The 16,869-nt window shown below is 34.7% G+C and overlaps 1 protein-coding gene across 2 annotated transcripts; it reads left to right on the forward strand.

Annotated features, from left to right (window-relative positions):
* Positions 1–602: 602 nt before the first annotated feature.
* On the forward strand, positions 603–16,652 carry LOC144970239 (cyclin N-terminal domain-containing protein 1-like). 2 transcript variants are annotated; one of them, XM_078909677.1, is made up of 8 exons: positions 603–680; positions 1,681–1,845; positions 2,889–2,992; positions 5,354–5,519; positions 7,744–7,906; positions 11,520–11,682; positions 14,605–14,701; positions 16,343–16,652. In XM_078909677.1, the coding sequence occupies exons 2-8, from the start codon at positions 1,684–1,686 to the stop codon at positions 16,451–16,453; spliced, it is 966 nt and encodes a 321-aa protein (XP_078765803.1). In that variant the 5' UTR covers positions 603–680; positions 1,681–1,683; the 3' UTR covers positions 16,454–16,652. The 2 variants fall into 2 exon arrangements, with proteins under 2 accessions (XP_078765803.1, XP_078765802.1); XM_078909676.1 differs by lacking the exon at positions 603–680 and having other exon boundaries at positions 1,544–1,845.
* Positions 16,653–16,869: the final 217 nt, after the last annotated feature.

The following is a 16,869-nucleotide window of genomic DNA, read 5'->3' on the forward strand; positions in this document are numbered from 1 at the left end:
AAAAGACAAAAACAAATCCAAAACAAAACAAAATATAAGCAAGAAATAGAACAAAAAAAAAAACCCAACAAAAAAAAAACAAACAAACAAAACAGCACAACCCCCTCCCCCCCCCCCCCCCCCCCCAAAAAAAAAAAAAAAAAAGAAACAAAACAAAAAACAAACAAACAAAAAAAAAACAACAAAAAAAAACAAAAACAAAATACAAACAAGATACAAGACCTACCCCCTCCCCACACCCAAAAAGAAATAATTAAAAAAACAAAAACAAAAAAAACAAAAAAAAAAACCCAAAAAAAAACCACAACAACAAACAAAAAGCAAACGAGAAACAAAAAATACAACAAAACAACATCAGATGACACCAATGAATGGTTTCAGCCTATGCAAATATATTCATGTCGAAGTGGTTATTCAGAGTCGACTCCGGATAACTGAGGCATTCATGTTGCATTTCTACAGTTTCACCTTGTTCTCAATATATGATCTAGATTGAAAAGAAAAATTAATTGCGATCCGACGGTTATGGAAGCAGAAAAATACTTTTAGGTGCTATGAACGTTTGTTTTTACGAGATAAAAGAAAGGACCCGAAGCGCATCCGGTTTAAAAGCAGAAGCAGACGCCACGCCCCTTTTAAAGTTTAGTGGAGGGGTCGTTTGAATAAGTACAGAAAAAAGGGTAAGCAATTATTCCAATAACTAATGAATGTATACAAGTTGTAAATATTTTCATAAAGTAATTACCGAAAAATGGTAAGGATTGTGTGGATACACCAAATAAATAACAAAAATTAAATCCCTTAAGAAAGTAACGAACGATTCTTTCAATCCACATTCTTCGGATTAATTTATACCGATGTGCATATTTCCCCCATTTATTTGACGGTCTGATAACTCAATTCCTTATGGGCTCATTGTTGTAATGGAAATCTAAAAAAAAAAAAAAAATAACGGAAATTATTGTCCATTACAACAATGTTAAACTAGGCCTATAAGTGTGTTCGGATGTTAGACATGTCTTCAATTTTGTTGTTTTTTGGGGTTTTTTTTTTTTCTAATTGACGTCTAAATTTTAGACGTAAAGTAAGAAAAGGGTGAGATGATACTGATATGTTTTTAAAATATGACTTATATTACGGACTTGACCCAGTCTCTATATCTACTATCTATTTAGAGAGTAGAACGGCCCGATCTGAATCAGGGGTTCATTGTCTCACAAAGCAGGGTAATTTCTAGACTAAGATAGCCAAATATTGAAGATAAAAAACATCACTGTCATCACTTTTTTTGTGAATTGGAATGTTGTGATCAGTTAAAACTCGAACTAATTATCTAACATTAACACCCCCCCCCCCCCCAGCAAAAGAAAAGAAAAAGATAAAAAAAAAAAAAAAAAAAAAAAAAAAAAAAAAAAAAAAAAAAAAAAAAAACCAAACAAAAAAACTGGTTGCCTCGAAAACCAAAATAAAACAATGATAGATATTCAACTCTATTCAATGTTGAGTGTAAATTTAGCAAGAAATTTTTTGGTGAATGCTATCGCAATAAGTTAAGGTTGATAATAAAATGTCATGAGGGAAAATTTCTGTTTCAAGAAGAGAAATTTGTTTTCAGTTTAAAATTAATAATAATGCAGCCAGAAAGATAATGATATTATGGTATCGATGCTTTGTATTTAGAATATGGGAAGTCCAGCTACATCATCAGAAAGGATTTTTGGAACACCTGTAGAACCTTTATTTAACAATAAAGCAAATGGTTCTAGTCCAGAGATTTTACAGGACTGTCTTACCAACATGGCCATTCACAATGCTTTGGATATTAAAAGTGACAGTGACAAAAGTGTAAGTAAAATCATTAATAATTTTCCTAATACAAGAGTAGCACAATAAAGAGAATGACCACTTTCACTTGTGGCAGTGAAAGTTGATTTTAAGTGATATTTATTGAAGTTGGGGATCTCAATCTCCACAAGCAAACAGTCTTGGCTTTTCCGCATTTGTAGATTTTAGTTATTTATCTTTTTTTTTTTTGATGGGAGAGGAGTGGAGGGTTGGGAGCAATAACCACTCTGTTGCAGAGGGAATTTCTATTGACAATTGCTGCTGACATCACACGTCACAAGAAAGCCTGATCAGGTGATGAAGATGAAGAAACTGTCCCTCCAACAGAACCTGCTTCAAGCAAAATGGCACTATTAGATGTCATCACCCAAGCCGGAAATAGTCTATCTGCATGATTCCTGACAAACAGAAACAGACCACCAGCACTGATTAAAAAAAAAATTACATTAACAAAACGCCCGTTATGTCCAAATCTTCTTCAATATCAGACCTTTTAAGAGCCCTCATATAATTTCGATTAACGTTCCCCTATTGTGATGAATTATTCTTTGTAAGGAAACGTATTCTATGAGAACATATTTTGACTCAGTGCAATGCTTGCATGAACATATGTGTGCTTGAATCCAATGCAACTGCTTGCTTTACTGCCAATATCATCAATCTCTTAGTCCTTCAGAGCCATAAGGCCTATCTATGGAATCAGAGTTTATCCTGGTTTCATTAACATGAATGGACAACAGCAATTGATTGTTACCCTTTGGATTGGACACACGTCTTCCTAATTTACTTTCCACCAGATCTGACAGACCCAGCCACCCAATCATTGCTGGGTGGAGAGTCAGGTGGTGGGGGGGGGGGGGGGGGGGGGGGGAGAGGGGTCAGAATAAAATCTGGACTGAGGGTCAACATCATATTATAGCAAGAATGGTGCTAAGCCTGAAGCTTGCTTCAGTCTGATGTCGACAGTGCTAAAACTTTGACAAATGAGGAAAGACAAAGAATATGAATATATAATCGTGTACATTATTTATTTTTCTTACCAGACCCTATTTTGTGTTGGAGATTATGCCGAATATGTGATTTTAATGTGTGACAGATTTGATTTACCAGATGAAGCAAAGTTTTCTGCTTTGGAGTTATTTGGCAGGTTTGTTTATTTGTTGTTTTTTTATCACTCAAATTTACCAATAAATGAATACCAGGCTTTTCAAAAAACAGTGAAAAGTCAACTATTTATATTCAATTCAGTTCAGTTCAAAATTTCTTTATTGTCAGAATATTCTGCAAATTACCCAATAATACAGAGGAGTAATAGCAGATAATACATAATAAATGAATAAATATTATATTAGATCTTTATGATCTTTCTCCGACATTTAAATTATATTTAAATTATTTATACATAGATCTAGGTATAACAATATATCAACACTTGTAAACTAGTCCTCCATAACATTCTCATGCACTCTTACACTGTATTCGATTTTCAAATTAAAAAAAAAATTCTCATATAAAGATATTTCAAAGACAAAACTTATACATAAGAATCAAAATTATCTCCCATATGGGATAATTTGAAGGATTCAGAAAATGTCACTGACTTAAAATAAGCTAATTTGATTAACAGAAAAACCGTTTGTTAGTTTTGAAATTGTAACGTTGTTTGTTCATTATTGTGTGTGCTGCTTAATACAATCCTTCAGGATAATCTACACATTGAGGTAATTGAGTTTCAAGATTCAAGAGTTTATTTAGGCCAATAATTATAATTTTTATCTGAACAAACAATAGCAAGGTCATAACGTAAATGTTATCAATTCTATTAACACATTTTCTTTATTTATATACCATTTCAGAAGTAGATAATGCCATATAAAGTGTCTGCAGTCTTTTTGATCTCGTATTTACTATATTCTCAATCCTGCTTTATTTGAGTAACAAAAAACGATAATAGAAGCAACAATTGAATCATTAGATCATTTTTATTCAAATTGTTTAATCTATAACCGGAACTCATGCAAAATTTCACTGTTATCAATAATTTTAATGCTTACTTTTACCTCTATGGACTTGATTGCTTGTGGAATGGATGCTTCAACATCAAAATACACCGAAGTCTGTTTAAGATAAACTCTTGGAGACCAGAAAAAAAGTTATCTAATCCGAGTGTTATCTTATCCAAAAGTCAAGGGGAACAACCCTTCAATGACACAAACATTTGTTTAATCTATTTGTTATCCCCCTAAAAGTTGCTAGAGCCATCTTTTACAATGCATCAGGCATACAATGATCTAAATGCTCGGAAAGGCAGAGTTGAAACGTTATCATCACTCATCGCCTAGTCTAGGCTAATTGTTTGATGACTGCCAGTCTCATTTTGATAACTGATTGATCCTAGTGGGGATGTATGCATGAGGAGGAAAGGGCAGGATAATGATAGACAAAGGCACAAACATGGGGGCTGTGGCACCAACATATGTTCACACGAGTGTGTGTCATGTGGTGACTTGCTTGTATATTTAAGTGAGCCTTTGCATCACTACACACTCGAATATATTAATATAGAGAATGTGTATTGTCCGATAAGGAGACTAAAAATTAGGAGATGGATGTGGGGGATGATTGAGAGATAGACTATCATTATACTCCCTAGCTATCCCAGTCGTGCAAATCCAGATTGATGAATTTATCTTATCCAGTGTAGCTCATGGATGGAGTTTTTCTTAAATATTTTAATTAAATTACTATTGATTTAGAGTAGAAAAATTGGGACCAGCCTTTGAGTTTATTTAAAGCGAGAGTTTATCTTACCACAGTTTATTGTAAGCGGACTGCAGTGTATGTTCGCTCAAAATTAAATTTATTTATTCATCTCATTGCAAATGTCAGTATGTCTGCAAGTTTCTTGAAATTCTGTTTCAAATTTTCAGGCAAAAGACAAGTATTTCTTTCATGTTATACATTTAAAAGTTGAAAGAACAGCTTAAATCCATTATGTGACTCAAGTTTTTGATCTCTCAAAAATTGGTTTATCTATATTATTTTTCTCAGATATATGTTGGCAAATTACGACACAAATTAAATTGATCATCAGTTCAAAATTTATTATACTCAATAAAGTGTTAAAGAAAGAAATTTGAAATTGCTCATTTCATAATGGTGAAATGTTTGTCAAATAAAAATGTTCAAGTTAGGTAGAATAGAATGATAGTCCAACTTAATTTTCCTTGTCAGACCTTTCTTTTAGTGAACACTATCATTACGAGATGCTATTATGATTGCTAGACCAACACATATTGAAATAGTGACTATCCATTTTTGTTGCTGCAGCTTAATTCCCATGCACACCTGAATCAAGTGAATTATGTCAAATGTTTAACGTTTATTAATTCATTGTCGTTTTTTAAATTTCGTCCTGATAGTATTGGAAAAAAAAAGAAGATGCAAAACATGTCATCATTTTCTCATGGTTTTGAATACAATATACCATTTCAAATTAACTCCTCAGGTTTATGCAAAAGCATCTTGAACACCTCTACAGTTATGTCCAAAACTCTAATAGTCAGAATAAGAAGAATGAATGGGAGGCCATCATGGAACGGGTCAGAAACCAAGCATTTCTACGTATACTGTCATGTTGTCAGATTGCCAGCAAGCTTCATTCTCATTACAAAGTGAGTTTATTTTTGTGTTATCACAGCTCATTGAAGTAAATGCATTTCCAAAAAGAGCTTTCCAAAATGTAAGAGTGTAATTACTCCCCATTTATATATTATATAATGAAAAAAAAAAAAAAAAAAAAAAAAAACGACAATAAAGGCTACAACAAAAGTTTGGGGCCGTGCAAATCAAAATGGTCATTCTAGTTGATTCAGAGTCTCCAATTTGTAAATCTCAGACTTTTGAAATTTTAGATGTGAATACAAGCTGTAAAGATTTATACCTCTTTGAAATACTACTAGTCACCATTTGTTTAAAGTATTTGCTTAAAGGTGATAATTTGTATTGTTTTGATAAAACAATATAAGTTAATACTTGATGTCATCACTGTTTATGTGCACTGCATGATGATTTCTTTTTTCGGTTTCTTTCTTTTTTTTTTTACCTTGACTGTACAAAAAGGGGAACAGATTAGCTCAGTCGATAGAGCACTTTCTTTATACTCAAAGTCGCGATTTTTTTCTGACCTGTCCACCCAGCAGTGATTGACAGTGGACAGTGCAACTAGCATGGTTTGAAATCAAATTTTGACATCAACAATATGCTGAAATATAATTTTTATCAGCACTAGAACATCATCACCATGAAAAGAGTCAATTGAATTTTTCCTAGAAAACAGAAATGAGTAAACAAGTAATGGTTAGGTAAAATTTTTGAGTATGTAGAGATAAGCTAGTTTTCATATTTTTGAAAGTCAGTTAAGAATGACAAAGAGACAAAAAATTGACAATATTTTAAACATTGTTTTTTTTTTTTTTGGATGCATTATTCATATCTAGCATCTGCGTTTGTTGCCTTTTTTCCCCCCCAAAAGTTGCCCAAACAAATGATAAAAGTTGCCATTAATTGTCCACCCCTCATAGCCCCTGGTTCACTCCCCACTAGAGACCATATCCCATAGTTCAGCTTTCACTTTCCACTGATGTCTACCTCCTATAGTACCCGGGTTCACTCCCCAAAGGTGTCCACCTCTCATAGTCTGTGTTCATTCCCCATTGGTATCCACCTCTCATATCCCTGGGTTCATTCACCACTGGTGTCCATATCTGGTGGTCCTGTAAGTGTTCACTACCCAGTGATGTCCACCTCTCATAGCCTGGGTTCACTTTCCACTGGTGTCCATATTCCATAGCCTCGGATTCATTCCCCACCAGTGTCCATATCCCACAACCCTGGGCTCCATCCCCACTGATTTTCACCTCCAACGTTTCCAGATTCACTTCCCAGTGGTGTCTTCATCGCACAGCCCCATATTCACTCCCCACTGGTGTCCACCTCTCATAGTCCCTAGTTCATTACCCACTGGTGTCTACCTCCTATAGTCCCAAGTTCACTCCCTGCTGGTGTTCATATTCCATGGTACCGTATTCACTCTCCAGTGGTATACACTTCCCATAGTCCTGGGTTCACTCCCCATTGGTGCCCACCTCCCACTGGCCCATCTCAAAAAGTAACATTACTCTTGTATCCATATTCTATGAACCAGGGTTGACTCCCTACTTGTCTACACCTTACAGCCTCCAGTTCGTTCCCCATCGGTGCCGACAAGTCATAGCCCCAGGTTTACTCCCCAGTGGTGTTCACATCTCAAAGTCCTGGGTTTACTCTCCACTTGTTATAACATCTCTTAGTCCCTGGTTCACACACTATTCTCGGGTTCATTCCCCACTGCTGTTCACCTCCCAGCTCTTGATTTCCTCCCTCTGATATTAACTTTTCATTATCCTTTGTTATAATCTCTATGGGTGTCCATCTTAAATGGCCCCTTGTTCAATCGCCACTGTTGCCTACCAGAGTCCCAGGGTCAATCTGCTTAGTCACTTTGATATGTTGTAGTGAAACAACACAAGGGCCACACCTCTTTATCCTCTCTTTAGAAAACGAGCAATCTTGTGCAGTTCAGCAGTTGGAAACAGCATGGCGATTTTGAGCTCATTTCGATAAAGACATTACTGTGAAAAATTGTTGCACAATTGTTTCACTTGTTACAGTAAAAAAAATTGCCTTCCTTTTTTCATTCCCCCCACCCCCCTTTTTTTCTCTTTTTCCTTTTTCTTTTTTCTTTTTTTTTTTGATTCACCAAAAACACAGATGCTAGAAATAATAATTAATTATCAACATAAATATGTTGCAAAGATTATCAGATTAATTTGTGTAATTCTTATTTTCTGTCCCTAGTTTATGACTCTCCGTTGTGCCAGGCGTTGCCTTCTGGAGGCTGGCTACTCATACAAAATAGAGGCTATATTACGGTCAGAGATTCGTGTCTTGAAGACTCTTTCTTACAACATATCATGTCACTCTATTCTTGACTATGTTGAGATATTGTTGGAGATTCTAGGTTAGTGATGATGTTTGCAATTATAACTAATTAAATCAAGGTCTTGTACATCCTTCATCAATTGTCGTGCAGGCAAAATTACTTGCTAATATTAAAAATACAATTCAGTTTTGTCGCTGACAAGGTAGAAAGCAGAAAAGTGAAAATGGGAAATCTTCGTAGTAAAACACTAATAATAAATTATTCAGCAGTCCCTGAGTTATCTTGGAATCCACAGCTTCAAGATTGATTATCTAAATTTAAGAGATTCTAAAAAAATTTCAAAAGCTGTTGTAACCATATTTACCTTTTACTAAATAATTTCGTGTCTTTATTTTCACTACAAATATAGTGCAACCCCTGGATAACGACATCGCCAGGACTGGAATTTATGATGTTATCCAGTATTGTTGTTATTCTGGGCTATTCAAGATGGTGGAGAAAAAAAGAGGCTTGGTGAGACATGTGAGAATAGTGATAATGTGATGTGCAGACCAGTGCCATTGATAATACACGTCCCAACCATGCTAGAATGTGTATTTTTCCTGTTGACAAAGGTTATACCAGTTACACTTTTACTCTCCGATGTGTATTGACATTGTTTTGATTGTAAATAGTGCTAAGTGACACATCACAGGCTACTTTAAAGACAATATGAAAGTGATAAATAAAGGAGCGGGCACTCATTTAAGATAAAAATATGAAAAAAAAATGAGTCCGGCTCTGTTTCATACACATTGTTTCAGGTCTTTATTTTAAAGACAAAGCCATGTCGCTCATTAAATCTATTCATCCTACATTCTTGCTTGAAAATCTGTCACTCCAAACTTGTCAGCAATAATTTTTCCCTGCTTGATAGGGCCAGAAGTCAGTGCCAAAAGATTGTTTTCGTAACATTTGCCACAAAAAATACTCCAACTCCAACACTTAGTCATTCTGAAAAACTAATGACAAAACTTGTTTTCATCAATGCGACATCTCATTGAAAGGAAAAGAAGAGCTTTTATTGACTAAGAGGATGAGATGACGTTGGTTGGAATGAGGTTGTCTGTTAGGTTAGAGTTTTTGTATCAAGTCTTCATTCATGTCAATTGCCTATTATTATATTGATGTCGCTAAACAGGGGTTTTACGAAAATGTGTGTCACTATTTTGAGGATTTTATTAATAATAACATAAAGCAAAAAAATTGGTACGAGAGGTAAATGTCACTATCCAGGGGTTGTCATTATCCAGAGGTTGCACTGCAGTTGGTTTTACAGGCGATATTGACAAGTCATTTGGTAACAGTCATAAATGCAATGTAAGCAATGAATTACCCAAGATCATAAATTCAGTTCATTTTTCTTTATCTCCATAAATAAATCAAATGAAATGGTGAAACAGAGTATTAGTGCCAATGTGTATGGAAAAGAAAAAAAGAAATGAATCTAGACAAATCAGGGTGAAAATATGTAAAGGCATATAGGAAACTTTGCCAAATCAGAAAGAAAAATACAAGAAAAGATCAGCATGCTTTGAATGGTGATGATGATAAGACCTGATGACTGGTCAGCTGTGACTGCTGCCATGACACCACAGAGGTTACCCGATAGTTGGGACAGTTTGACGATTTAAAATGCTTATATTTTTCAAAAGAGTATGCGTTTCGGATGTGACCACTTTTTCACTACCATGTCATCATACCATAGGTCTCAAGTAAGAATTTTAAAAAAGGAGGAATATTTTGCTGCTTCTGCGGAAAGCTCATTTTATCATAAACAAAGTGGAGTAATATGCCCTGATTAATGACAATACTAGTAAGTTATAGAATTATTAACGTACAATACAAGCATACCATAAAAAGAAAAAATGTTAAAGAAGTAATAAACACAGATAAGTCCCTTGCAACCAGACTATTTCCAATGATTTTTGAAGATGTAATACTGAGGGCCTGGAGCCCAAGCTGAAGAAAATAGCAGAGGACTTGAAATAGCGGAAATCCTCTAAATAGTGGAAATTTGAGAACCATGTAATACACATTGGTAATGTTATCCAGATGAGCGGTTCATGGTAGAGTCCTGCTCTGGGTGGTGCAAAGATGAGTCCTTGAAAAAAACTATCTACTCACATTCTCTCAATGTACTCATTTAATGCTTATATTCCTGAAAAGAGTATGTGTTTCGGCTGTGACCCCTTTTCCACTACCACTACCGGATTTTGGTAGGTTACTGGTTCGAGTCTGGCTCTAGATAGTGCAAAGTTGAGTCCCTGAAAAAGGCTATTTACTCACATACTCTCAATGCACTCAGGTGTAAAATGAGAACCTGGTTGTTAACAGTGTTTAGGCCTGTAAATCTTCCGACAATTGTCGGATCTCCAACAGTACGATATTGCTCGATAAATTCTGTTACATGCTGACATTTAAAAAAAAAAATTTTTTTTAAAGTAAAAGTAAAAAAATTATTTCTTAATGTCAAAAGACAGAACCAACAAAAAAGAAAGAAGAGTATTATTTCATGCCTCGAAAAAATCAGTTTTTATTCCATGTCGAGCGCCGACTTAAAGAAAAAAGAAACTTTTTATTTGTCATGTCAAAGACACAACTAGTCAGTTGGATATATTATTATTCCATCTTGTCGATTATCACCTACTGCACGCTCTGCTGTGCGTGGATGTATTCACTGCCTACTGCCTATGATGCCACAGACGAGAGAGAGGGGTGACAGTGTCTAGTTTTGTCATGAGTCGTCAGACACACGTGTAGTCAGTTATCAACTGACACACAGCAGGTGTCGGACCGGGCCATTTCTCTCTATTTTGCTCAGACACACACACATTTTTCAGATTGACTATCTCCAGTCCTACGCTTTCTTTGTTTCCATTTGAAAGTCAACCGGATTGATAAATGCGAAATAAATATTTGATTGACTGCTCTCAGCATAAGTTTTCTTTCCTCACGGCCGTGATTGTTAAAATGTTTCTCTTTTTCCTCCTTCACACATGACCGCACCTCTTCCTCCTCTTCTTCTATAAGAATTAATCCAAATAAATGGAAGAATTAGTTTAAAAATTTAACACAAACAGGAGCGAAGATAAAGCAGCTTCTTGTGTCAAGTACCTACTACACGTCCTTCAAAAAGGTAGGAATTGTTCTCTTCCTTTCGTTTTACAACTAACTCAGACCTTGTACCAGAAATGTGTCTACTCACCAAATAATTGGAATTTTTTTTTTTTTTGGGTACCATAACATAAGTACCTGCTTATTGCATTATAAATGAGTTGGGGAAAGTGATATGATGTGACTGGTCTGTGTTGTATTTATTGATTAATCCATATTTTTGTCCTGTTGGTCTATTTTCGCATGTTCAAACAGTTCAGACAATTTTTTGACCAACCATTTACAGGTCTGAGTATTGTCTTTGTCTAAAAAATTGAAATAGCACCTTCCAGTTGCTCCCTTTTGTCTTACATATTAAATGTTGCTTTTGCTTTTGTTTTGGGACCTCTTGTAAAGCACTTTGAGCACATTTTAGTTGATGTTGCGCTGCGTAAAGGCTAATTATTATTTTTTTTCCCTCCGATGCTTGTATGTAATTGAGATCATTTTACATGGCATACCCATTGGGTTAATACCAACTTTTCAATTCATCTAGGCCATAACACAACTGGAGACATTCTTGACGTGAAGGTATACCACCATGTTGCCATTCATATTCTTCACCTCCTCTTCCTTCACCACACTGATATTTACAACAGACTGTTCCTCAAGACAGCTCGACTTCCTCCTGGCACTCTATGTACCTCCAAAGAGCACCAGTGAGTCAATGCAGACATGAAAATTTTGGATTTGGTACTTGATTACAATAACATTGTTGTATTCATCTCATTGGAAATATATGTGACCCATGGTGTCAGTCTGGTATTATGTCTGAATGATTTCAAAGAAGAAAAATTAGTATAAAGTCAAAATGATCATGATTAGGAAATTTGATACTTTTTAAATTTAATAAACGAAACTCATTCTTCCCACTGAATGAATTTATTTGAGCTAAATTTGTTTAAATTTAAGGTCAAATTTCAGTCTAAATAATCAGGTTCGACCCAACATAATAATATTTTGAGATGATTGGTCATATGTATATACAGTCACTTTCAAAAGTAAGTTAGACAAGAAGATTTTAAAATTCAAGTACATGAAATGGAATCAATTTATCACGAGTAAGAAAATTTCCTTGACAATGAACATAATTACAACCATAGAAAATAGAATCACAATAATACAGCACCTTGTAAAAGCGGGCTTAATTTTTAGGGCATTGCAACAAGGTTTGAGTTAGTATTTTGGGTATCCACCCTGTGCTTTTTTTCAGTTTCTTTATACATTTCGCCATGGAAGCAGTAAAATTGGACACGTAGTCTTTGCTCATTTCATTCTACAGGTCTATTACTATTGGTTGACTCCACACATGCTCAATTGGGTTTAGATCAAGACGAACCGCTGGCCAATTCATTGTATCAATATGATGCTCTTGTAAAAACAGTTTATTAACAAGTGCTCTATATGAGATGGGGCATTATCATGTACGAATACATCCCTTTTATTAGAATTGTTAATTAAAGGAACAGCATGCTGTTCAAGAACTTGAGCTATATACTCTTGAGCACACATTCTTCCTTCAATTTGACCCAAAGGCGTTTTGAATCCAGCTACAAATGCTCCCCACACAATGACAGAACCATAATCTCTGTTTTGTACTTCCTGGATAACGCATTAAATCTGTGGTTTATTCTTCAATGACATCTCATTCATCTGTTGACCGAATCAGTTTCAAATTTAGCTTCGCCAATAAATAGCACCCTGGACCATTGAGCGTTCATTGTGGCAAGCCCACAACAGGACATATTGCTGGCCTTCGTGCTTTCAAATCAGCATTATGTAAACGGTGAAGTTTCTGAACTAATGCCATGCAGAAGAACCAGCTGTTTTGAATGGTCTTTGTTCAGGTTTGTTAATGATTGCGTGATCCACATCTTCGGTGGTAATTCTTGGACGACCAGATATATGCATATCTTCAGCAGAACCTGTTTCATTAAATTTTTGATACAGCTCTTATTGAAATATTACAAGATTTAACAACTGAATGATGAGTTTCTCCTGCCTCAATTAATCAGCATATCTCCTCAACAGTGAGTCTTGCCATTGTTAGTATGTTTATTCGAATGCTTTGATATTGATAGTAACTTGCTTGGTAAAGTTTTGAATTGTAATAAACAACAGAAGTCAACATTTCATTGTGACGTCACATCAAAATAATGCATTTCAAATGGTGTTTGGTTACCTCCTGCCTCATGCACTCTTTGGTAAGATACAAAAGACCTAGCTTTCATTAAAATTTAAAATGTTTTTTTTAATTGGCACTTTGCAATATTCCAATTTTTTTCAATGATTTTTAAATGCTATACTCTCTAAGAAGCTTGCATCAAATTGCTCCAAACAATGACCATTAGAAGACTTTTCTCAGCTTTTAGACCATATATGAAAATTATATATCGTAGAGTTCAACAGTCTTTTATGCCCATTTGAATAAGTGGATTTTACACATATTTGGAAGTGACTGTACATATTGATTGTATTATTTTTTGGCTGAAATTGGCTTTTTAATTTGAAGTAGGAAAGAAAGTAATCTAGTACTAAATCAGGGAAGAGCGAGTTGTTCACTGTGTGCTAAGTAAGAAATGTATACATGAGATTTTCTGCCATTCAAGATAAATGTACTTAATTGAGTCAATCAGGTTAGATCACCACTGCTTTTAATTTAAAGTAAATTAAAAAATTAGGATGTAGATTTTTGTAGACCTAGCAGTCTCATATTAAATTTTACCAACTTTTTAAACAAAAAATGACTCAATCATTATCAAATTAAAATTTTTCTATCAAATTTAAATCTTTCATTAAAATTTTTATTACTTTATGAAGCAAGTCCTTTTGGAAAAAACAATAAAAACAAATTTTAAAAAAACCAAAACATATTTTGAATTAGAATTGTATGTACAATTTATTTATGGACATCCCAGTAAACATCAATTTATGTGATTAATGTAAGAACTGCACACATTTGTTGGTCGACACCTTTTATGCTTCAATGGGAATAATGTAAAGGAAAAAGTTGATTCATCAGAATGCTGTCATAACTGGAATTAGATTGTCTTTGGATACCAGAGTCATATATTTGATATATAATCATCTTAACAGTCTGAGGACCATATTGGTGAACTTTTGACAAGCCTCACTTGAAGGTGGCATAATTGTGCGACAGAGTATATGGGCAAGGTGCAGTTGCAATGTGGATTAAGACTTGTTATTGGTTTCACAATCGACTCAGATGTGAATGAGTACCAGGCTATAGGCAGTAAGAGTATTGTAAGAGTGTCAGTACAAAGAGAATGATTAACAGAGGACTAGTACTGTATGGAATGGAAATATGTTTTTTTATGGTCTGCTGGGGAAATAAATGAAACATACTGAAGCACATTGAGCAGGGCAAATCCTTGGAAATGTTCATAAATATTCTATTTTTCACCCAGCTATTTATCCATCGACTCATTTTAATGGTTTTACTTTTGCAGAACTCAGACTTTGGAGGGGTTGAAATAAATGAATTGCTTTGATTTCAAATTATTTTATAATGATATGTCATGACTCTAATTTAATTTTAAAAATTGTTGATTTCCTTCTAGATCCATGCTTGCCAATGTAAAGGCTGACAAAATGCTTCTAGCAGTGGCTGTTGTGTCTACAGCAGTTCATATCACAGATGAATCCCTTACACACTTGGTGAGCTACTTAATCCTATTTCATCTTTTAAAAACTTTTAGGTAAACATTTTTAAAGATAGGCTTGCAGATATATTGTTAATAAAGTCAAAACATTTCCATGATGGTTGAAGACGATACCAGCTATGTGGTCTACTGATATAATGACACTTGTCTCTGGACTGAAAGGTCCAGGGTTCGAGTCCCACTATGAGCAGTGCATAGTCAAGTTCTTGGAAAACGCTCTTTACTCGTATCCTTTCACCATACTCAGGCGTAATAAATGTACCTGGCCGTTAACAGTGTTGTCTCTGGCATCATGTTCCGTCCTTCATGTTGAGTGCTGCTGTTGATTAGGAATACGAGGAAGGCGGATTTTTAAAATAGAAGTTAAAACATGTTTGCAATGCATTTGGGTAATATCAACTTTTAAAAAGAGTAAGATGGTTTACAACTTAAAAGAACAGTTAGATTAAGTAAAAGGTCAAAGCTTGCAACACGGTCTACAGAGAAGGCCAAAGGGGAAGTGTTCACATAGGCAACAGCCATCAACCTCCATACTCCTCTAATGCTTCCCAAAATTTCACACTGATGTATAATAGGACATGCACCAAACCCAGATTATTTCTAGTCTACATACAAATTGCAGTTGCAACTCATTTTAACAGATGATTAACAGGGGGAAAATGCCATATTTTTAAGTTAAACACATATTATGGTCACAAATGAATGACTTTCAAGGAAAAGGACCCCATTCAGGGCCCTGGCAAAAACAAAGTTTTCTCATTCAAAAAGGACTGAAAACCACAGAGAGAGCAAAGGATTAGGGAATAGAATACCCTGCCATTAATCCCCACCAACTGCCCGCTGTGTTTATGTTCTCATAATATTTATTAAATTAAATTAACGTAATAAAAAAAAAAAAAAAGAAAACATATCATTATCAAAATTGTGATCAATTGCCCCAAAACGGTATAATGTTGAGGTGATACAGATGTTAAAAAGAGATCTGAAAATGAAAGTTGAAATAACCAGAAATGTGAAATTTTGGTTTTTGTCACTTTAAGAATTATATTCATTTATTCATTCTCTTCAATAAAGTACATATGAACTTAACCAGTTTCATATTGTTGACAATGAATTCAAATTTTAGCATCTAAATCACCCTGACATAATAATACTGTTTTAAGGTGGTAGATTACAATTTGATTTCATGTGAGAGGTTACATATGACTTGTTTTCTCTTGGACTGCGCCATATTGATTTAATAGTTTACATTTCTTTATTTAAAAAAAAAAAAAATTGAGCTTTTATATAGCGCAATATCCACTTAATGTGCTCAAGGCTCTTTACAAGGGGGCCCTGGCCAACGGCAACATTTAGGACTGGACATGACGCCTGTTAGGCACTATTACAATTTTTTTTTGGGGACAGAAACAATGCTGTTAACGACCAGGTACTCATTTTACACCTGAGTACGGTGAGAGAATGTGCGTAAAGAGCCTTTTCCAAGGACTCAACTATGCGCCTAGCGAGGCTCGAACCCAGGACCTTCCGATCTGAAAGCGAGTGTCACACCATTAGACCACATAGCCGCACAAACACAAACATGAAAACAACAGTTTGCCAGTTCCAACAGCTGTACTTTTTTTTTTTTTTGCAGGTGATATATCATCTAAATAAAGTCAGTAAAATCCCAATGGAGGATATAGAGGATTTTGTTAACACAATCCTGGAAAGTTTCCATGACTATCAACAATCAGTACCGGCGTGACTTCTAGTTTAATACTATTGTATAATTTGTTGCTCTTTGTTTGTGATACTGTCAGTCTGTGATACAGTAACATTATTTAAATAATACAGCTTTGTGATATTAATTGTAAATCAATGGTTTCAATGTGATAATATTTAAAAGAAAGTAATACTTTATTGTATAGAATTTCATCTGTTTTATTAATAAATTGGTTCGAATTGAATGTTTGTCAGCATTATTATTATCATTTAGAACAGTCTCCTGTAATTAACCTGAATTTTTACTTTTAAGTTTATCATATACACTGATGAGATAAGGATCTGAAAAAAGTGTGTATGAAACAGTGTCAGACAAATCTGATGGGAAAGATTATTATAATCTTTAAAAAAAACAAAACTATCCCAATGGGATAAATTGGGAGATTTACAGTTACGCGG

This window comes from Berghia stephanieae, chromosome 4 (genome assembly GCF_034508935.2).
Source record: "Berghia stephanieae isolate SIO BIC M18660-M18661 chromosome 4, UCSD_Bste_1.3, whole genome shotgun sequence".
Taxonomy (NCBI): domain Eukaryota; kingdom Metazoa; phylum Mollusca; class Gastropoda; order Nudibranchia; family Aeolidiidae; genus Berghia; species Berghia stephanieae.